Genomic DNA, 23,061 nt, shown 5'->3' with positions numbered 1-23,061 from the left:
TATGAGGCACTTGTGGCTCAACAGATCCTACTTGAGCGGGACGCACTTCGGGAACCACCGCACAGCCTATGATTGAGCCGGAGGAGGCCGATGTAAGTGTTGCAGAGCCTCGTGCCAGTGTGGTAGATCCGTATTGGCAGCTCACCCAAAAAGAGCTTGAAGTGGAGATAAGAGGCAAGAGTACAAAACAGATCTCTTAAGCGTTTGTGAAGGGGAGTTGGATATTGAAAGGAAAAAGCTCGACCTGGAGGTGCCATGGAAGTTCAGTTCCTCAACAGCAATCTCCCTGTCTCCCATTGCCGCTGAATGCTTCAGGCCACCACCTGCTCCAGCCGAGTCCTCATCAGTAAGTCTGTTTGCCTTTGATGTTAGACACGTTGCATATGACATGCATATGAGTGCGTGCTGAAAGCCTACAGGCAAAATTTTAGAAACACAAGTCTCCTCACCAGACTTACGTTGAATTTGCATGGGAAAAAGCCACGCTGCTCAATAAATGGTGTTCAGCTTGTGGGGTAAGAGATTTTGACCTGCTCAAAGAGTTGATATTGGACAGTTGGTAGTGCATTTAAACAAACAGAAAATTGAAACCCGGTCTAAAGTTGCAATATTTTTAGGCGAGTTCATATTAACTCATAAGGTTGTGTTCAGTCCACCTTCATCTTACAAAGATGCATTTGCACGTTCCTTTAAGCCCGCATATAAAACTGGAACCATGGCTAATTTCTCAGCTGGGTCTCGTAACAGTTTCTACTGTCATGAGCTGGGTCATGTCATTGCAAACTGTCCCATGTTAAAGCAGAGGCAAACTAAGCAGCAGGCAGAGATTAAAAAGGTTAATGCAGTGCCAGTTTCCAAAAGCATCTCTGAGAGTCACTGCCTAATTGAGCCAATGTTTATATCTTTTGTATGTTCAGGTTATATCTCCTTATGTAATGACCATGTAAAACAGTCTGTAAGTGTACTGAGAGATACTGGTTCCGTGCAGACATGTGAGTTGAAACGTACTATACCGTACTCTGAAGCCTCTTATCGTCGCTGTCGGGCGGAATCCTCGTATCTCCAAAACCGTTATTTTTCAGGAAATTAAGGGTTTAGTCCGCATTGCAGTGGATTGTCTTGTGCTAAATTCCTGTCCTCAGACGAGCACCAGAACTAGTGGGGGTCAAGATTTTTTTTCTTTGAACCCAGTGTTTTGAAGACATTTACCTTAGAAGATGTGTTGATTCGTTGCAACTCTTCTTGAGGAGAAATATGCCGCGAATCCCTCCTGCGGAGTGAGGAAGAGGTGGACAGTTGAAGTGTCCAGTGGAGTTATGAGATTTGCGCTCAAGCTATTTTCAAGACTTTAGATTGGTTAATAACTTGTAAAAATAACAGACCCACGTGGGGACTGACCAATAACATCAATATGCGAAAAAATATGAAATTGACAAAATTTGGACATACAAGGTTTCCGCCCGACAGCGACGATATGCAGGTAGAGATGTATTAATTCAAGTTATTGGTATTGATGTAAATTTGTGTGCCATTACATTATTAATATTTGAAAACTGAGAATTTCTCCAGGGTGGATAAGGTAACTGTGCACTCAGAGCTACCAGTTGTAGGAGTTTCGGTCATTCTAGGTAATGATATAGCTGGAAATAGTCTTCATTTTTCAAACCTGTGACTGTTACTTCTCAAGGTAGTGGCCAGCACTCTTCTCTGTTCCCTGTTTGTGTCTTGACATGTGCCCAACAAAATAAACTGGGTGGCATAGTTGATTTGTCAGCATCCTTTCTTTCTCAGGAGGAACCTTGTAAAAGGGTAAGTGATAACATTGAGGTGACACATGAGATCTATCCTGGCCCCAAGGTAGATTTGCCCATGTCTCATGACCATTTAGTGGCTGCTCAGAAATTCGACCCTTCGATAGCACAATGTTTTGTGTCTATCTATAATCATTCTGATGTCAAGCAGTATCAGACCAGGTATTTTGTTGAAAATGGGGGTGTTGAAGAGGAAATGGTCCCCTCCAAGTTCTGATGATCCTTGGTTGGAAATATTCCAGGTGATGGTTCCCAGTTTGCTGAGAAGTCATGTTCTTAACTTCGCTCATGATCATCCTTGTTCTGGACATGCAGGAATCCATAAGACTCATCAGCGTATCTTGCGTTATTTCTATTGCTCTGGTATAAAGAGTGATGTAGGATATTGCAGGACTTGTCATATGGGTCAGTTAGTGAGTAAACCTAATCAGGTTATTCCTGAAACCCTAAAACCCATTATAGTCAGCACAGATCCATTTGAAAGGATCATAGTGGATTGTGTTGGCCCATTGCATAAAACCCGTTCTGGTAATACTTACCTTCTGGCAATAATGTGTGTTGCAACCCGTTTCCACAAAGCATTTCATATGCGTACGCTTAAGTCAAAAATGCCCTTATTGTTAAGGCCCTTATTAAGTTTTTCACCACATTTGGACTCCCTAAGTGTATACTAGCCGTTAGTGGGACAAACTTCACATCATGGCTGTTCTCAGAAGTAAGGCACACATTGCAGATTTCTCACCAGCTTTCTAGTGCTTACCATCTGGAGTCGCAAGGTGCCTTGGAGCACTTTCATCAAACTTTTAAAATCATGCTGTGCATGTTCTGTGTAGAAACTGGTAAGGATTGGGAGGGGGGGTGCCTCTTTTACCATTTGCTATATGTGATGCGGTTCTAGCCCGTCAGACCTTGTGTTTGGTCACTCTGTGAGAGGTCCCTTGAAAGCCATGGAAGAACAGTGGTTGGATAAGTCTAAGCCATTGGGAAAGACAATTGTGATGAATGTACGACTTCTTCATGAGCTTTTAGAGTTGGCAAGAGAGCTGGCAGGAGCTGCATTGCGCTCTTTACAAGGGGCTATGAAAGAGCGGTATGACCGTAAGGCTGTCTCTTGCTCATTTTGTGTTGGTGACCTAGTGCTGACACTATTATCGGTGCCTGGATCCTCTCTCCAGACCTGGTTTGCTGGACCATATGAAGTAAAGCAAAAGTTGAATCCCACTAACTATGTTCTTATTACACCTGGTTGTAGACATAGCACCCATGTGTGTCATATTAACCTGTTGAAACAGTATCATGCTCAGCCTTCCCAGCAATGTCCAAACCTGCCCCAGCTTTGACATCAGTAAGAATAGTTACTTAACTATTAGATTATTTTTGTTTATTATTTTGGTTGGGCCTACCCTGAAGAGACACCGTTGTACAGTTGTTTGTATGTATATATTATGTATTCCCTTTCTGAAAATATACCAATACCATTTTCTAGAAATACTCTTTTGTATCTTTTTTGGCCTTTGCCCCAATTTATAAAAGGTATCAAGTCACTGAATCCCGAGCTATACCTCTGTGCAGCTCAACCCTAGACTGGGTTGTAACATACCACACAAGATGATTTTCTAAGATATATACCTGCTTTCATGAATTAGCTATCCAGGCTGGTGAGCCAACTGTAGAAGGTCTGTGTGGACTGTAGGGACAAAGTCCTCTTTTCAACCTCAGCATAGGCAGTTCCAGGTTTTATTAGAAATTATACATACCAAGAACAACTTTGCTCAGGTTGGGCAACAGGTAAGGGGAATATAGCAATCAAAACTTTCTAGGATCAGAAGATACCTACATGATGCCAGAGTTATCCATGGCCAGGATCACGACTGGTTCTCTACTCAGCTAAATACTGACTATGAAGAACCCTACAGTATGTATTCTTTTGATTGTCTCTCTAAGAAGAAAAAAATGTTTAGGTCATTATGTTTGAGGCAATTTTTCATCTGTTGCTCAAGGTGGCCATTAATAACCCTAAGAAGGTGGTTATAAGAAGCTAGTCAATGGCTTATGAAAGAACAGCACCAAATGAAAGATGATTCTCAGGTTTGGGGAGTTGCTTCCCTATTGTGAATGGCTTGAGAATATAGACTTCAAAAGCAGCAGTATAACTAGTCCTGAAGTGGATGGAACAAGTACACTTACGGTGGTTGTCTTGCAAAACACAAAGGGTCTCGTGTCATTCAGATGTCATGTAAGTAGACAATTTGATGTGTGTATTTTTATTTCTTCAGTCAAAGATTCTTGGCAACACACTGGTTTAGTGAGTTTCACTGGATGCTATGAACAGTGCTGGTACAGACAGCTGTAGAGATGTTTAATTCTGCCTTTAAAATGTCAAGACACTGGGGATTTCAGAGGTCCAGAATTTTGATGTGTTGCCAGGGAAAGCTGGGACAGAGGCCTTATAAGAAAAGAAGAGGGAAATGTTCCAAACAAAACGATTCCCTTTTTGATCAATGAGTTGGAGATGAATATGGTCTAGCTACTGCTCCACACATACCCCCTACCTAAACGGTACAGACGAATTTGTGATCATTTTGTACATCAAGGTTTGTAGGACTATAAATTGTTATTATTACCCAGTAATTCAAGTTGTCCACAGTTCAAAAACTGTTACAGGATATCAATATTTTAAGGCCACACACAGGCTACTAATTCCCCCATTCCCCCATCACCCACCATCATCATTATAAAAGACTCCAGAGAAAATCTTGTGATGGTTAGCCCTGTATCACACACCTTCACCACAAGCATATAATGGATGTACTGTATATGACTCATTTTAAGCTTCGGCTCACCATAGACCTTAATGATAGACTGTAGATCTTTGTTAGACCTTAATTACAGATTTGTACCCTTGGTCTAGACCTTCATTATAGGCCTTTAAAATATACTCAAAACTAATAGTTTTCTGGGCTTTGTTGCATTTTAATTTCTGAATTATTGGACAGTGGAAGGCTAGGGAAAACATTTACAATTTAACCGTGGGAAAACGTTTTACCTTGTTTAAAACTTATAAACTATAAACTATAATTTACCTTGTTTAAAACTTTTGAAAACAAGACTTTTATGCACTGTATACCTTCAGCCACAGTTTGGCCTCTTAAGATCTTGCCATGATCACACATCCTTCTGCTAGCTTTTTTTAAAAGATGCTAAAAGTATTTGCAAGTGTGAGGAACTGTGCCGTCAATAATAAACTTTAGCTAGCATGACCTCAAATTTCACTAGCATATTTACTTTATTTCAGGAGTGCTCTTGGCAAAGAAATCATCATAAAATGGTTAAAGGAAAGGCCATGACAGCTTTTAACACTCAGACCTCATCAGGGTATAAAAAAAATAAAATAGTCTTTTGAAAGTTATTTTTTAGTCAATGAGAGGAATACTTAACAAAAAGTGATTCCATCACACGAATAAATCTGTAAGTCAAGGTAAAGGATATTTTTTAAACACAGGTACATTTTCAGATAAATAGCTTCAAACATGACCTATGAAATTTACAGCATATACAGTGTAGTAGCAGTGCATAAATGCAGGTTTTCTTCTGATCAGTTTGAAAAATTATTAAAAAAATTAAAATAAAATAAAGATTAATTGAGCCTTAATCTCTACATGGCACCAAAATTGTGGGACCAGCCAAATGGCCTGCAATCCAACAAAACCAAAATTCAACAAAGCCATGTGTTGAAAGGTAAAGGAGGTGAAATGCATTAAAAAACAAAAACCAAAAATAAACAAACAAAAAAAGCATAAAATTGCCCAAACAAAAGTTTGTCATTATATGACATTAAGTGTAATTAGAAATGCATAAAAATATAACACTCCTTAATAAAGAAATCTATAAAAATAATTAAAATTTATCTTTGATATATTTATATTTAGAGAAAAATCAGTTAGTTATTCAAGATCCTCGTTCGCAGTTCGTTAAGCAGCAGTAGAATGCTAAAAAGTGAGGTTAAACTGTAAACTGTTTTAAGTTATATAGCCTACACATTATTGTGCAGTGTTTAAAGGTCTACGATGAAAATTGTATGACTTTATGGACACAGAACACTTGTAACAGTGGTTGTAAGGCTGAACAACACAAAGAAACAAAACTAAACAAAAAAAATGATGCTTTTAAAATATCTGTAGAACAAAAACGTGTGGGCAGGCCTCACCTCACTCTCACCTGTCAACTGTTTTTCTTTTCATCCCTCGTTTCTTTTCCTGTTTTTCATTTATAACCCTTTATCATCATATACAATACATAATAATGATATATAGATACTCAAAATGACATTAGCGTTATGGTAAACATCAACATAATCGGCATCTCTCTCTCTCACTCTCTCTCACTCTCTCTCACCCTCTCACCTCCTGGCCTCCTAAGAGAGTTAAGAGAGCCGGCCTCCTCCAGAGACAGCCTGTTAAAGAGACTCCCAGCCATGCTTTCCTCCGTCGCGCTCTCCTTCTCTGCCTGGCGCTTGCTCTCCTCCTCCCTTTCCCTCGCTTTTTCACCTCTCTGACGTCAGCGACGCTTGCCGGTAGCCCTTCCCTTCCCTTCCCTTCCTGAATTCCCTTCTCTCTCAGCGTCTCAGTCTTCCTCTCCTCATTAGTTCTCTTCACCTGCTTCTGAGCTCAATCCTTCTTGACAATAGCTGGGAGGGTTTGGAAGAAAACGAGGCTCCCCATCTCGCTCGATCAGCTCTCTCTACTATCTCATGGCTTCCTTTTATTTTTTATTTTTTAGCTCAGAAGCTTAATTTAACTCAAGGCCCATCTGATGTTCCTATCGGGAGTTCCAGATCTTTTCAATGAGTAAGATCAGGAGTCGAATCCCAAACAATTCACTGCTGTTTTGTTCTAAACTGGACATGATTTATCTCAGGTTTAAACATGAATAATGCATATTTAGCTTTGGTTTTGATGAATGTCAGTTATGACTGAAGAGATCTGAAGAGATCCTGAGCTAGATTTAGGACTTCTCTAAAGTTCTTTTTAAAACATCTCCAAAGAAATCACCACTTTTATAAACAAATCATTGTACGAACTAGACACTTACAATGGTCTTACAAAGTAAACATATCTTAAATACAGGTAACTATTTCGTATTTTTATTAGACTTTTTTGAAATAAATATAAGACTATTTCTGTATTTGCACTTATTTCAAACTTGAAGAACTTATATTCTTGTAAGCTTGAAATGAGTAAATATGTCTAGAAATACATTGAAAATACTAGGAAACCTATGTGAGGTGTATCAGATACATTTTCCTTTAATCAGGATTTTTTCTGTAGTTTTTATTTTTGGCCAATGTCATTTATCCAAACGTGGGCGTGGCATAAAAATTTAAGTTCTTAAAGACTGTGAAACAAAACAGCTGTTAGAGACAGGTAAAAAAATGTCAGCTAAATATCATTATTAATGTTGAAGAAAAACAAACAGCCTTCTCAACAATTATTAATGTCATAGAAGAACATGGTGTGGAGAAATTCAACACTCAGAGCTGCTGACATCTGGAGCCCTGCAACATCCAGCAAAAACACTTATGTGTTACTTATGTATATATATATATATTTATGTGTGTGTGTGTGTGTTTTAATTATTCTCCAAAATTCACATATATAGACGTCCCAAACTGAATTAAGATAGATAACTCATTTCAGGACACTGTTTTTGTTTTTTTTTTACCAGTAGCATTAGATCTAATCAGAAACTTCAATGAAGTAGCAAATGTTTGATGTGACTGAAATAACGCATGCAAAATCAAATAGCACTGCGACCCTGACCAGGTTAAAGCACTCTCTTAAGATGAATCAGTTCATGCTAATGAACAGTGCAGATGTTGAAAGAGGTTTCCATGGAAACATTTGGATTAAATGACACTGTCAGAGTAACAGCATTGCGATTCTATATTGGTAGAAGAAGTAAAAAAACTCAAGACTTAAATCTTAAGATTCACCTAAATGAATCCAAATCATAGAGTCGACTCGTTTTGAGAGTGAAAGCTGTGTAATGACTTCTTAGAGAAAGCAGAGGAAAGGGAGGAGTGATAGTTTTCTCTCTCCACTTGCCCCAAAGGAAACTGCGATGGAAATCTGAGGAAAAAAATCTTCATCAAACGCTATGACATTGCACGCCTGAGTCCAGCACCGATGTAAACAAGAGAAAAAGACCAGGCTGACGTGTCAAACTGACGCTGACTGCTAATCTTGCCCCGGTTCCAGTCTGTAGCTTAAACACATGGGCAGAAGCTAATCCTGAACTGAAAAACTTTGATCTTGAGGCGACTAGAAAATTTGGCACAAGTTGAAGGATACAAATGTAAAAGGGTTTATTTTACATAAGCAGGCGCATGGATGATGATATCTGAGTATAGCCCATGATACTCTATGATAAAATCTAATGTTTGATATTTTTGAATATGAATTAAAGAACATTTCTCTGCTTCCTTTACTGTTTGCCTCAGTGTTTTTTCCACCACTAGTTAATGTGTTAATCGACTAGTCCAAATTTCTTCAATCAAAACTAAGAATTACCTCAGAAACTGATTCTAACTATAAATATTAGCTGCTGTGAAGCTATTGTAAGTTTTGTTCAGCAAAATTAGACACTACTGGATGTAAACATAATGCATTTATGCTACAATGCAGCTAATAGAAACATTAATAATAATGATGATTCTTCTCTTTGACACCATTAGTGAATCTAATGCCAATCATTCAGTTCTTGCCTTTTTTGTGTTGTTCTGATTGATTTGTAAACCAGTTATTGCAGTGTGGTGGACAGAAAACTTCTTAGAGGAAGCAGAGGAAAGGGAGGAGTGATAGTTCTCTCTCTCCACTTACCCCAAAGGAAACTGCGATGGAAATCTGAGGAAAAGAATCTTCATCAAACGCTATGACATCGCACGCCTGAGTATAGCTCTGATATAAACAAGCTAATGACTGCTAATCTTGCCCCGGTTTCAGTCTGTAGCTTAAACACATGGGCAGAAGCTAATCCTGAACTGAAAACCTTTGATCTTGAGGCGACTGGAAAATCTATCACAAGTTGAAGGATACAACTGTAAAAGGGTTTATGTATATAAAAGCAGGTATATGAATGATGATAACTGAGTACAGCCCATGATTCTGTATGATAAAATCTAATGTGTGATATTTTTAGAATATGAATTAAAGTTCATTTCTCTGCTTCCTTTACTGTTTGCCTCAGTGTTTTTTCCACCACTAGTTAATGTGTTAATCGACTAGTCCAAATTTCTTCAATCAAAACTAAGAATTACCTCAGAAACTAATTCTAACTATAAAGATTAGCTGTTTTTGAAGCTATATTAAGCTTTGTTCAGCAAAATTAGACACTACAGGATGTAAAAAATGCATTTATGCTACAATATGATACAATACAATGCTGGAAATATTAATAATAATTATGATTCTTCTCTTCGACACCATTAGTGAATCTGATGCCAATCTTTCAGTTCTTGCCTTGTTTGTGTTGTTCTGATTGATTTGTAAACCAGTTATTGCAGTGTGTTGGACAGAAAACTCTGAGGTAGGTGTGTCCAGGGATTTATTAGAGAGTGAAAGAGAAGAAAAAACAGAAGGCTCACCTGAGTCAGAGCTGGATGATGCAACAGGCATGGCTGGTATCTTGGGACTTCTCTGGGCTTTCTATGATATGGAGAGCGACAGACAGTGGAAGAGAGAGAGAGAAGAAGAAGAAGAAGAAGAAGAAGAAGAAGATGATGATTAAGATGAAAAAGAAGAAAAAAAATGTCTGACAAAATGCTTATAGACTTTGCATTTTTTTGGAATAATGTGAAAAGGTACTGAGGTGAATGATACAAGCGGCAGATCAACATGAATTTACAAAAATCACAAACAAACTATTAAAATATAAGCAGATAATTTAGCTGCCTTTTTTGTCAGTTTAAATGAATTCAATAAAAAAAAATTAATTCTTTATCTTTTTATATTGTTTGTTGGGTTTAATGGTGAACAACCTGAACAATAATGTTTATAGATCTACTGGATATTGAATCATTTTTCTTTACCCAAACTCTATAATAAGAATTAATAATTATAAAAGAATAAAATTAATTTTTGCACATTTCTTTTGTAATTTTCCATTTACAAACTTCTTCATTTAGTTCCATCTCCATCTCACTATTATTTGTTGTAAAGCTAATACCTTCCTAATACTGTGAAAAATAAAAAACTAAATAAAAAAAGGTAGAATAATATAAATGATTAAAATATTTTTACAAATTAAATAATTTTTTTCTGTTGACTCCATTTTACAAATTGTGCATTTCGTTATCGTTTGTGTTCATTTAGCATCTGAGCAAACATCAAGAAGTTGAATGGCTGAATTAGCAAAACTAAAAAATGTAGGACTCTTGCACATGGGAGACACGGAAGTTTTATGACTGGTCACTCCGCAGCAACTAAATGGTGTTGATAAGTAAAATGTAAAACATTTGTGACAAAAGTACATGTGGCGCTTTCCTAATGCTTATCTTCTAGCTAGGTTTCTAAAAGCTCTCTCAGAAATTCTGATATTAACTATTAACTATCCCTATAGCCACCGTTAATCTTTTTAGTTATGTAAAAGCACTACACTGAGTATTTGTTCTTTATTTTAATCAATATTAGCATAACAGAAGCTAAGTGTAATGTAATGGTATGTGATAATGGGGTACAACAAACATTACACTGCTTAAAGTATCTAAAGTTAAAAAATAAAGTAAGGCAATGCCTTAAAGGTGCCCTGCCACACGTATTTCATTACATTTGTGGTAATGTCTGAAGTTTACCATGGACTCTATAAGATTTTTTTGTGGAAAAAATGCCTTGGTTACCTTGTTTCAAGCCATTCTAGTGTGGTATAGAAAGCCTGCAGGAAGACTCAGCTCGATTTGCACCAGTTCTCATGAATATTCAAATGAGCCATGCTGCTTGGCTCCGATTGGCTAACCGCTAGGATATGAGAGCATGACTGTTCATTTACCCAGCGCAATAAGTAGCCTTGGCTAGAGGAAATTTGTTTACAATCACCTTGAATTGCGGCAGAATGGCTTCTTCACAAGTCCGTTGACGTTCAGCCATCCTTGCTGTATAGGAAACTCACTGAGCTACACGAATTCTGTGGGCGCGGTCTCAAGTGGGAGAGCTCATGAATAGTAATGAGCTCAGTCACTCTGATGTCAGACTGACAAGCTTTTCCAACTGACCTGATTTCTACCCTTATTTCTTTTAAGTGGCTAGAACTGACCGGGGAGGTAACAGTTCGTTTTCAAATTCACGACACAACACAAACACATATGGACCTAACACATATCAAAAAATACAAGTAAAAATGGTTTTGTGTGGAAGGGCACCTTTAATAAATATGCAGCCTGATGTTTTAGTGACTAAACTTGAGTATTCTTACTAGATTCTGTAGATTCTGGAGGCGGAGCTTTGTGTAACTGGGTGGAGAGTTCAAAAAGGTGTCCATCAAGTTTGACTACCAATCTGGACTAATGTACCTTAAATAGCTCATATAATAGTTGAGATGAATCATGTGAATCACCCGAACTTTTTCAGCACAACAAAGACACTTGATGCTTATATGCATAACTATTTGCACATTTGTGAAATGCTCTGGAGTGATGTTACTGTAAGGGAAGAATTAGACACTCTCCAGAGGGAGCTAACCACAAAACACAAAGTCCATAGTTACAGATGATTGACACATTTAACACGGCAGCTAATACAATGTAGGAAATTTCTTTCAGGAAATTGATTTAAAAAGCGTCTGGGGTTCAACTATATCATCCCTGAAAGCATGAGACAGTAATCTGATGCAAGAACAATGAACACAAGCTGAGCAGCAACTGATTTATGGAGTTCTGTTCAAATGAAGTCATTCTTACTTTCAGGTACAGTGTCCAAAGCTTTTTTGGTGGTAGTGACGTAAATAACCATAAAGATATGAAAAGGACACGCATGAGCAGAAGTAGTGAAACATAAAAGCTGCAGCTCACAATCAATATCCTATTCGAAGTGCTGTAAGCGTTCTGAGAGAACGCAATTCAGCTCTGAATCGACCTGACTGCAGGAAGTGACCCAAAAATGCAGTGCTCGAGAAGCCAGCTGCTAGACTCAGAGCTGTAGGATTGTAATAATGCCACATGTTCTGCTTGTAACAGAAAATAAGTGTTTGGCATAATACACCTAATATTTTTAACATAGTTACTAATACAATTATCAAATAATTTATTTAGAGATAACTCTGCATCCGAGTGATTGTTGGAGATTATTCCAGTCATTCTTCAACAATCACTCGGATGCAGAGTTATCTCTAAATAAATTATTTGATAATTGTATTAGTAAAAAGTGCTAGTGACATTAGATTGGGTCAAATTAAGCCTAACTTGGAAGGATGTCCAAATGTAAAATCTAGGCATCCCTGTATTCCATGGATCAAGAAGAATTCGAGTGTAATCAAGAAGAATTCACGACTACTTAGGCATCTTCAGGCATGAGGCTATGCATAAAGTTTCATGAGACTAATAACATGTTACCTATATGCTGTTATTGTAAACACTGCTGGTTAAAAATTACAATAATATACTAAAATGTCTTTATCTAACTACAACCTGTCTAAATGTGAAAGTAGCAACAGTCAACTCAAAGGGTTTTGTGGCAGCTGCAGAAGTAATTGCACCCTTCTGTCTATTTGATCTAGATCTTTTGTCATAAACTAAAAAAAATTCATGACTGTCTATGGTCTGTCTTTCACTTTGTCCATGGTTTTCCTGTGGTTGTTTATCCAACAATTAGAATGTGTCTGAGAATGTGTGGCTCACTGAGCCTGGGTGCTTGGACCCTGAAAAGGCACTGGTGGCTCAACTGGTTAAGGCTCTGGGTTGTTGATCAAAGGATCCGGGTTCAAGCCCCAGCACAGCCAAGCTCCCACTGCTGGGCCCTTGGGCAAGGCCCTCAACCCTCCCTGCTCCAGAGCTGCCCCTGCACTCTGAGCCTAACCTTCTCAGTTGGGGTATGTGAAGAAAAGAATTCCACTGTGCTGTAATGTATATGTGGTGATAATAAAGGCTTCTATGCCCCATTCTATTAATCTTTTTAGTTATGTAAAAGCACTACACTGAGTATTTGTTCTTTATTTTAATCGATATTAGCATAATAGAAGCTAAGTGTAATGTAATGGTATGTGATAATGGGGTACAACAAACATTACACTGCTTAAAGTATCTAAAGTTAAAAAATAAAGTAAGGCAATGCCTTAATAAATATGCAGCCTGATGTTTTAGTGACCAATCTTGAGTATTCTTACTAGATTCATGTTGATTCTGGAGGCGGAGCTTTGTGTAATTGGGTGGAGAGTTCAAAAAGGTGTCCATCAAGTTCTATGGTCCAAATTTAACATTCTTGTTGGAAATCATGGACGCAGTGTCCTCCGAGCTAAAGAGGAGGCGTGTTATCAGCGTTCAGTTCTAAAGACAGCATCTCTGATGGTATGGGGTTAATGTGTGCATATGGTCTGGGTCAGCTTGCATGTTTTGGAAGGCACTATGAATGCTGAAAGGTATATATAGATTTTAGAGCAACATATGGTCCCCTCCAGATGACATCGATTTCTGGGAAGGCCTTGTGTATTTCAGCAGGACAATGCAAAACTACATACTGCAGCTATCACAACAGCATGGCTTCATCATAGAAGAGTCCAGGTGCTGAATTGGCCTCCCTCAGTCCAGATCTTTCACCTATAGACAACCAGACATCTAGATGCCCAGACATCTTCAAACTGTTTTGAAAAGAAGAGGAGATGCTACACCTTGGTAAATATGTCCCCATCCCAACTGAGATGATAACTCAGCAAAAGCTTGATGTTTGGCCTTTAAATTTAGTGTTTGTCCTTAGCAACAAGAGCTGGTGGTCCCAAGGACTTCCTTCTGGGATAACTCCACTGCTAAGGGATGTGCTTCGCCACCTTAATCGCTGATGTCAACTACATTTTCACTAATAAATTTGCATTTTAGAGCACTACACTGATCCCATACCCAGGGTCTCTATCGGAAGTCAGTTCTTTCGTTTGATTCCTGAGTCCATTTCCAGTCAAATTTCAGTAGTGTTCACTTAGGACGTCTTCAGGTGCTGTTCAACCGGAGTGTTTTTTTTTCTTTTCAGTTTTCTAGCTATAGAACCACATTGAGGTGAAGAACACACTGTTCAAACACAATAAACATGACATGAACTGCTCCTTAAACACTCAAAAGCACACACTGTATGAAAAATATATACAATAAAAATATATATAATAGTGGCAATTATATATAATAACACCCAGAGAATGTGGATGACTACATACTGCACGCACACACACACACAGATCTGAAGGCACAGGACCTTGATTACAGCTTACACTAGCTTTGTGACTGAAGTGTGAACACACATCCATAAATACAGACCTGAGAGAAGCTTTTAAACACTGACTGTTCATCCAAACAGACTGTTACCCTCGGTGTATCACCACAGACTTTGCTTAAATCTCCATAAGGCAAGTCATAAATCGATTAACAACCACAGTGTGAATATAATTTGATTCTTCATTTTTTTCTATAAAATGAATTAATTTTATTACTTAATTGTTTTTCTCTAATAGCACTTCTTGTTGCTTTAAATAAATCACAAAAATGGTATTCTTTAAGATCTCATTTCCATCCTGCTTCCGTTCAGAGAAACTTTTTTTGTACTAAATGATTCCTGAGTCGCTTCATATATGATTCATTCGTTCAGGTTTGAATTGAATAAAGTGGATAATGTGTTCAAAGCACTTCTGTTTACCTCACTTTATCACTACATCACATGCTCTCTCTCTCTCTCTATCTCTCACTCACTCTTTCTAAGTATTTTACTTAGATTTCAGTCTCTATTTCAGTCTCTCTCTCTTCCTCTGTCCCTATTCACTGTCTATCACCCAATCTCTCTCTCTCTCTCTCTCTCTCTCTCGCTCTCTCTCTCTCTCCCCGGCAGCCAATGATTGTATCCCATTAAGCATCAGGATTATTCATTAACATCTACAAATCTGCACAACAGCGATCAATCATTTACAATTCCAATGTTGAATACGGTCAGAAAACTACAGCAGTGTGATTCAAAGTCGCAAAAAAAAATTTGAATTTCAGACATTTTTATGTTTAATTGATGCTGACACAGGATGACTACGGAATGAAATGCTATAAGATCTAGAAATTCTGACTGTGTTCTTTATTAACTGGAAGAGATAAAACTGTAAAGCACTGAGATTTTAAATCTTCATAACGTAATCAAACCAAGACAGCAAACTCTCTCTCTTTGTTTCTCTATCTCTGAGAATGATCCTCTCCGTTTGTGTATGCTGTGAAATCAGGCTTCCTGTTGTGGCACATTGCCCAGAAATCAGCATAACACAGCTGTGTGTGTGGAGTTTATGTGTTTATGATTGCAGAGGAGGCATGTAGTTATGTACACGTGTGTGATTACAGGGTAGACCTCAGGGTAGGGTACAGGGTTGACATGTGCTGCTGTGTGTATGAAGAAGGACGGCTACTGTAGGTCTCCTGCGGTCTTTCCAGCTGACATCATGTCCAAAGATTTTCGAATGAACATTCATGACCACAGGAAGTGACATTGCTTTTCTGGTTGACAGTGAACAGTTACTTTTTAACGTAGCTTGATTTAATGTCAGGACGTCAAAAACATCAGGATTACATCTTTTCGCCTATAAGGACAGAAGTAACAGCTTCTCATTATTATTCAGACTAATAATTACTCCAGCTGCAGTCTGCTGGACCAATCAAAGTCAGAGTCAGCATGTAGTTAAATTAAAATGTGTGAATTTCTGACATATCAGATGCAGACCTTGAGTTTGAAGATCACAAGAGAATTTGCGAGTCTCAGCGAGTCATTTTGTTTTGAGAGATTCAAATGTAAAAAGTCAAGTCACAGGAAACAGACCTGCTCAGTAACTGTTAAGTTCCGTCAAGCTTTGGATTGCCCTAAAGTCACGTAACATCAGTATTCCTGAAACACACTAAACACAGCGTGTCCACAATCACCCGAACGCCGTCCTAAGAATAGCCTCCCGCTCTCCCACAGGTCCACTTCCTCATTACATCACAGGGGAAAACTGCTGTATCCAAGACAACCATAACACGCCCCCCTTCTTTTCTACCCCATTCACTTTCTTCTCCCGCTTTTCGCCATGGCAACTAGAGAAAGGGCATCAAATAATTATAAGTCAGCATTATTATTTAACAGCAGAGGGTTAAAACATGTCTTGCTTTCAATAAGTCCTGTCGCTACTTTGTTCAATTCCGTGAGCAGGCGTTAACAATGACCGTTTAATAATTAACAAAAGATAATCGTTTTCTAATTCATGAATATTAATGAGAGGAAGGTGTTAATGTGGAATGTCAGAAAGCTGTGTGGTTGAGCTCATAGGTGGAAATACACACACACACACACACACAGACTCACGCACAGCTTCAAGCTAATTCGACCCTCATGCATCAATTAGCCTCCACTGTTGGGGTCAGAGATGAGAAGAGAATTTTTAATTCCCATGATTTTTATCCGTTTCGAAGCTTGATATGCTGCTTCATCTCTATCAGGATAACACAAAAGCTAAGTCAAGTTTATAAGTAACCAAATCAAGAAAACACTTAATAGGCAGTTAACGCCAAAATAGGCAGTTACTTATTTCCCCTCGGACCATGCTGGTTTCCATGGTAACAACCCCAGAGGTTCCGGGTACGGTTATGTTTATGAATGAGTGGGCGGGGGGTTGAATGAATGAACTTACAGTCTCTTCATCTGTATATTGTATTATTTTATATAATAAGATTCTAATATCATATATCCTTAATAAGGCTTATTATGTGTAGAGTTTATACAGATATCACACTTATGTAACTAATAACCAGATTTCTATATTATGTGACTTATAAAAACATGTGCATCTATTAAAACCACTCTGCTTAATGTGACTAACAAAATGCTTGTGACATGATTTTAAAAAAAGCTGATGACGTGACTAATACAAACGTTCTGCTTGACATCAGTAATAAAACATTCTACTTCAAGTGACTAACCAAAACACTCTCCTCTGACAGGACTAAAGAAAATGTTCGACTTCACGTGACTAATAAAACGCTCTGCTTGAGCTGATTCATTAAAAAATACGTATGTGACATGATTAAAATAACTGTTACGATAAAATAACACAAGTCTTTATATTCAGTCATACAGACTCCAGAAGATCTGCAGCCAAATATATCATTTCATTTAATAACCTGAAGAATGTGATTCATACTTACATTTCGTCTCGGGTTGATTAACACAGTTCCTTCTACACAGAACTGGCTTCTTTAACTGGTCTGAAACACAACTGCTCGACATCTAACTTCTGACCAGCACCAAAAAGAGGGAAGACATCACTTCTGTCCAGGCTTCCAGTCACCGACTGCTAGTCGAGTATAGAATAGAGTTCAAGGGTTTCTTATTTTTTTAAATCTCTGACCTCACCTGTCTTCAAGACACCTCCAAACTTTTGAGATCTTCTAATCATCTACTTTTAATTCCTCCTCCGTGCTCGGACTCGGATGACGTTCACTGTGACTGGGACTTTTCTGATGCAGCTTTGAGATTGTGAAACAGCTTACGGTTTTTCCTGACTGTGGTTTGTCTTTTAATGGTTATATTTATCACTTTCTTTACTTGCTTAATTTTATTTTTAGTTGATGTGACTTCTAAACTCTCTGGTCTACATGAATAATAAAAACACTTTTCCTGATGTGAAAAAAAAACACTGTATCTGACTAATAAAAACCTTCTGCTTGAGATGACTAATAAAAATGCTCTACATGGCATGACTAATAAAAGAAAATCCTTTAACTTGATGGGACTAATTTAAAGAAATGCTTTACTTGACGTGATTAATAATAAAATCATCTTTTTGTCAAGCACTTTGAGATGCTACTTTTAAAGGCGATATACAAAATAAAAGTTTATTGTTATTACTATTATTATTATTATTATTATTATTATTATTATTCAAAAAACATGCTCTACTTGATGTGACTAATTAAATGCTTTATTTAAGGTGATTTTTTTTATATTGTATTGGGAATAATTGACATGACTAGTAAAAAAAAAGCTCTAATTGATGTGAGTAAAAAGATGCTCTATTTGACCAGCAAAAACACTGTACATGTTATTAATTTTAAAAAAGTAAACACTTTTTTATGTGACTCATAAAACAATGCAGTATTTGAAGTGAACAAAAAAAAACACTTTATTTGATGTGACTAATTAAAAAAACGCTCCAATTGACATGACTAATTTTAAATTAAAAGAATGGTCTATTGGATGTGACTAATAAAATAAATCCTCTATTTGACACGACTAATTTTAAACAAATGCTTTAATTGACGTGGCTAATTTTTAAAAATCGTTTTACTTGGCGTGACATATTTTTTAAAGAAATTCTCCATTTGACGTGACGACTAAAAAAATGCACCATTTGACGTGACGACTAAAAAAATGCTCCATTTGACGTGACGACAAAAAAAAATGCTCTATTTGACGTGACTAGTAAAAAAATGCACCATTTGACGTGACTACTAAAAAAATGCTCCATTTGACGTGACTACTAAAAAAACGCTCTATTTGGCCACTCTATTTGAAGTATCTAATTTAAAAAAATGCCCCAATGCGTAAATAACAACAAAACCGCTCTATTTATCCTGACTAATTTTAACAACCAGTCTATTTGATGTGACTAATAAATAAATCCTCTATTTATAAACTCTTGATAGTCTACATGATTAATAAAGAAGGTGTTCAAAGGACACAGTATATCATTCTGGGATCATTCTATAACATCAGCTGGGCAACAGTTCATATCACAAGAACATTAACAGTGTGAAGAAGGTCACAGATGATGTCCAGACACAGCAGTACATGGATAAGTTTATTTGAATGTCCTTGTTGTTTCGACTGATAGGAACTCTCTCTCTCTCTCTCTCTCACACACACACACACACACAGAGTTTAGATCCAAGCCTCACATTTCTTCAATGGATAATCTCATGTGGATACTGTAGATCTGTTGCTAAGCTGCTCTTAAGCATCCCAAGACTCTTATTCACAATATTCTGCTACTGAACATCCTGTAAACACACTCAGTACTGTTTGTCTTTACACTTTGCTCTTTTACACGTGTATACACTAAGATTAATAATCCCACTATCTGGTGTAACCCAGAAGAAAATAGGATACATTTCTTATGGAGTTTTTCCTCATTACTCTCACCTCTGGCTTGGTCATTCACAATCTAAAACTACATCTGGATTTCTGAAGGCTGCTATGTATCTGTTTATTGTTATTAAAGCTATAATAATAACAATAACAATAAAAACCTGAAATATCACTCAATATTGGGGGCACGGTGGCTTAGTGGTTAGCACGTTCGCCTCACACCTCCAGGGTTGGGGTTCGATTCCCGCCTCCACCTTGTGTGTGTGGAGTTTGCATGTTCTACCCGTGCCTCGGGGGTTTCCTCCGGGTATTACGGTTTCCTCCCCCGGGCCAAAGACATGCATGGTAGGTTGATTGGCATCTCTGGAAAATTGTCCCTAGTGTGTGATTGCGTGAGTGAATAAGTGTGTGTGTGTGTGCCCTGCGATGGGTTGGCACCCCGTCCAGGGTGTATCCTGCCTTGATGCCCAATGACGCCTGAGATAGGCACAAGCTCCCCGTGACCCGAGGTAGTTCGGATAAGCGGTAGAAGATGAATAAATGAATGAATCACTCAATATTCACAATATTCTTTTAGCCAGATGGTTAATTCACCTCACGAGTCAGTAAATCAGAAACCTCTGACATCTTACAAGAAACTGAGTATTAATTTAATATTAGTATAATAGTATAGTTAGTATAAATATAACCGTTATTGTGAACATTAACGTTGATTAGCTAAGTGACGCTCGTGGTCTACACACCACCAACGGGATCTGTGATCGCCTAGACAACAGGCCACGCCCCCTGACAACCACGGCTCGATCCCTAACCGCATACTACCGTGTATGTCCTATGACCTATTGCGGAGTACTATTTATTCTAGCAGTTTGGAACGAGAACGTGGTTATTGCAGTACGCATGGATGATCGCTTACGTATTATCACCGTTGGCATGAATATAGATGTAATAAAAGATGTATTTTACCATAATAAAGCCTCCCCATAGCGTTTATTAAGACCTACCCGTATTGCTGCTGTCCTCCAGTGTTAGATTACGTAGCTGCCAGATTGGTGACTGCTTTCCAACACAACCACCTTCCTAAGCCCTAATATAGAACTGTAAATACACTAAGACACGACGTTAATAGAAAACAAACAGGAAAATATATTGAAGAAGAACGATAGTCCAATCAGCCCCCACTGAATCTAGAGTGATCCATTTGGTCAGCGCGCTGCTGAGCTCTTAAAGCGGACACGCACTGAAGAGTTGGGCCCACCTGCCCACCTGCCCGTCTTCTGCAGCTTTCAGAGTCACTCTCATGCGCATTGCCGTTTTAAGTAACACTGCGCATAATAACCCGCAGGTTGTAGAGTACAGCGTTTAATTAAAGCGTTTGTTGAATTCATGCATTTTTGTTATATGAGAAATGCTACAAAAGAGGCTAATGTTAATCTCTCTCTATATTTTTTTTCTTTTAAGATAAAAAAACAAATCATGTTTACCTTAGGCATACTTAAGCACCTAAAATGTATTACAGTTTCAAAATATATTTGCTTATCCTGTTTATATTCTTATGTATATGTTATGTGTATCAGTCCCATCAGCAATAAACCACAGTTGTGTCAATATCAGAGACATGGGACATTTGAATACCATGAGTAAGCAAAAACACATGGAGCTTGCTTTCAGGAAGGTTGGAATGGTGTGATGAATGGTTGTGATACCAGCTTGAACTCATGAATTTTCCTTTAACAGCTTGTTCTATAGTGTTTTATTCTTCATATCACAGCAATTTATCAGTGTTGAAGTTAGTTCCTGTTATCACTATCACAAGTTCTCTCACCAGCCTTGTCAGGTTACTGAGAAACTACATAGAAATAAATCTTTATGTCAAAACCATTGATTAAAATGTTATAAAACCCTGACATTGCAGACTCTAAATATAAATAGACATTAAATAAAATTTCCTTTCTACAGAAAATCTGAACATATCATTGATCACATATTTTCCTTGGAAAATTTAACTAAGCCACTGTTATTGTAGCTCATAGGGTTCAAAAAGAACCAACGGTTTTATATATCTGGCCATTTATCACACATGTGCACTTCAACAACTTTGTTATTTACAGAATTTAAACATTATTCATTAGCCAGGTAGCAAACTAATGTTGGCCTAGTGTTAGCCCACACCATCCATTAGGAGTGGGTGCCAACACTTGCCCAACATACTATAGCCTGTTTGGTCACCAAGGCTGACAAATTATCGGCTGTTTAAAAACACATGCTGACACTGATCTAATGATCACTGACGACAATGAAACAATTTTTTCACAGTATCAATGTTTGACCAACAGATTTTAAGCCACCTTTAACTCTACCAGCATGGGCACAATTAGGAAATGTTTTCCTTTGCCAAAAGAAGTACCCAACATAGTCACTGGGCCAATGTCAAATAGCTACCCAGGCAACAATTTTTTTTTTATGCTACATTTGTGTATACAGATAACTAACTCTGAGTATAGCTCATAAGCTAACTGTTGTTTTATTATTCATATAAGTCTAGCCGAGCGTTAAACAAACAATTACCACTTCAGTTATTTGTGACTGAAAGTAAATTACAATTAAATATTAAACATCAGAAAGATTTGTTTACAAGTTTATTTGTTTTTTTGGTATAGACTATGTCTTATTTAGTTGCTAGATCTGTTGGAAACTAGGTCTTAACAGACCAGGGGTCTCATTTATAAAGCGTGCCTACGCACAAAACGGGGCTGGAAACGTGCGTACGCCAGTTTTCGCGCAAAGGTTGTGATCTATAAAAAAACAACTTGACGGGAAAATGTGCGCACCTTTAAGCAAACTTTGAGACGTGCGTACGCACATTCTGGAGACAAAGGGAATTGGCGACACAGATGGTGAGGTCGTGAACTGAAGTTAGATTGTAGAAAATACATGTGAGAAGAACGATTATAAGAATTAATGACATTTAATTTTCACCCCATTTCTTACGTTATATCCACATTATCATGAAGATTAAATCCAACAGTGTTATTTGTGCCGATTGTTTTAGGCTATATACATCTAGTAAAATACAAACGTAATTCAAAATGTATTAAAAATAAAATGATAATAATAATAATCAGCGCTACTCCGTCCAGGGTGTATCCTGCCTTGATGCCCAATGACGCCTGAGGATAGACACAGGCTCCCCGTGACCCGAGTAGTTCGGATAAGCGGTAGAAGATGAATGAATGAATGAATGAATGAATGAATGAATGAATGAATAATCAGCGCTGCCTTACAGTCTCATTGTCCACAACGGGAGCGCAGGAGGAGACGGCGCGACTACATGTGATACAGAATAGCATGAAATACCCTTTTATGTAAAAACGAAATATTTTCCTTAATGTACATATATCATAAAATGTCAAAGTCTGCAAATACAGTCATGAAGCACAATCGCTACTCATCATCGGTCCTAACTATTACGGTGTTCATTTCAAAACCGTCATGAAGAAGCATGTGTTCACTATAACATTTTCGTCTTAAACTTTCGCCCACAAATTAATTCTGTGATTTTGTCAAGGTGTTAACGATCAGTCTAATTGCTAGAAACATATCAATGCTCCGGTGACCCGGGTATGTAATGCTTCATGATGGCACTGCAGGCACTGTTGGAGGATTACGCCAATGGCAGAATAAGGAGAGAACGAGTTTTCAGGGACCATGATGATATCCTGGCCCATTATGATGACTGGCTAATAAGCCGATTTAGATTCCCTAGAGCTGTGCTCTTAGATCTATGTGCTGAATTGGGTCCAGTATTAGAGAGGGCAACACGCCGGAACCATGCCATCCCAGTCCAAATACAAGTCATCACCACTCTGGGGTTCTTGGCAACCGGCTGTTTCCAGTGGGAATTGGCAGACAGG

General features: G+C 37.9%; 1 protein-coding gene across 4 annotated transcripts in view; it reads right to left on the bottom strand.

The window, feature by feature from the left end:
- mpp2b (MAGUK p55 scaffold protein 2b) overlaps nt 1-20,362 on the bottom strand; it is a 50,592-nt gene extending 30,230 nt beyond the window's left edge. For 2 of the 4 annotated variants that reach the window (XM_060863274.1, XM_060863283.1), the window contains exon 1: nt 6,215-6,481. In XM_060863274.1, the coding sequence (XP_060719257.1) occupies nt 6,215-6,287 (73 nt within the window). In that variant the 5' untranslated portion in view covers nt 6,288-6,481. Of the gene's footprint in view, nt 1-6,214; nt 6,482-9,453; nt 9,515-17,205; nt 17,342-20,151 lie in introns of those variants that run through there. The other 2 variants (XM_060863292.1, XM_060863299.1) reach the window with 2 other exon arrangements.
- Nucleotides 20,363-23,061: the final 2,699 nt, after the last annotated feature.

The sequence above is a fragment of the Tachysurus vachellii genome, chromosome 2, assembly GCF_030014155.1.
Source record: "Tachysurus vachellii isolate PV-2020 chromosome 2, HZAU_Pvac_v1, whole genome shotgun sequence".
Lineage (NCBI taxonomy): Eukaryota > Metazoa > Chordata > Actinopteri > Siluriformes > Bagridae > Tachysurus > Tachysurus vachellii.
The sequence above is the reverse complement of the archived record's forward strand: the minus strand, read 5'-3'. Positions and strand labels throughout refer to the sequence as shown.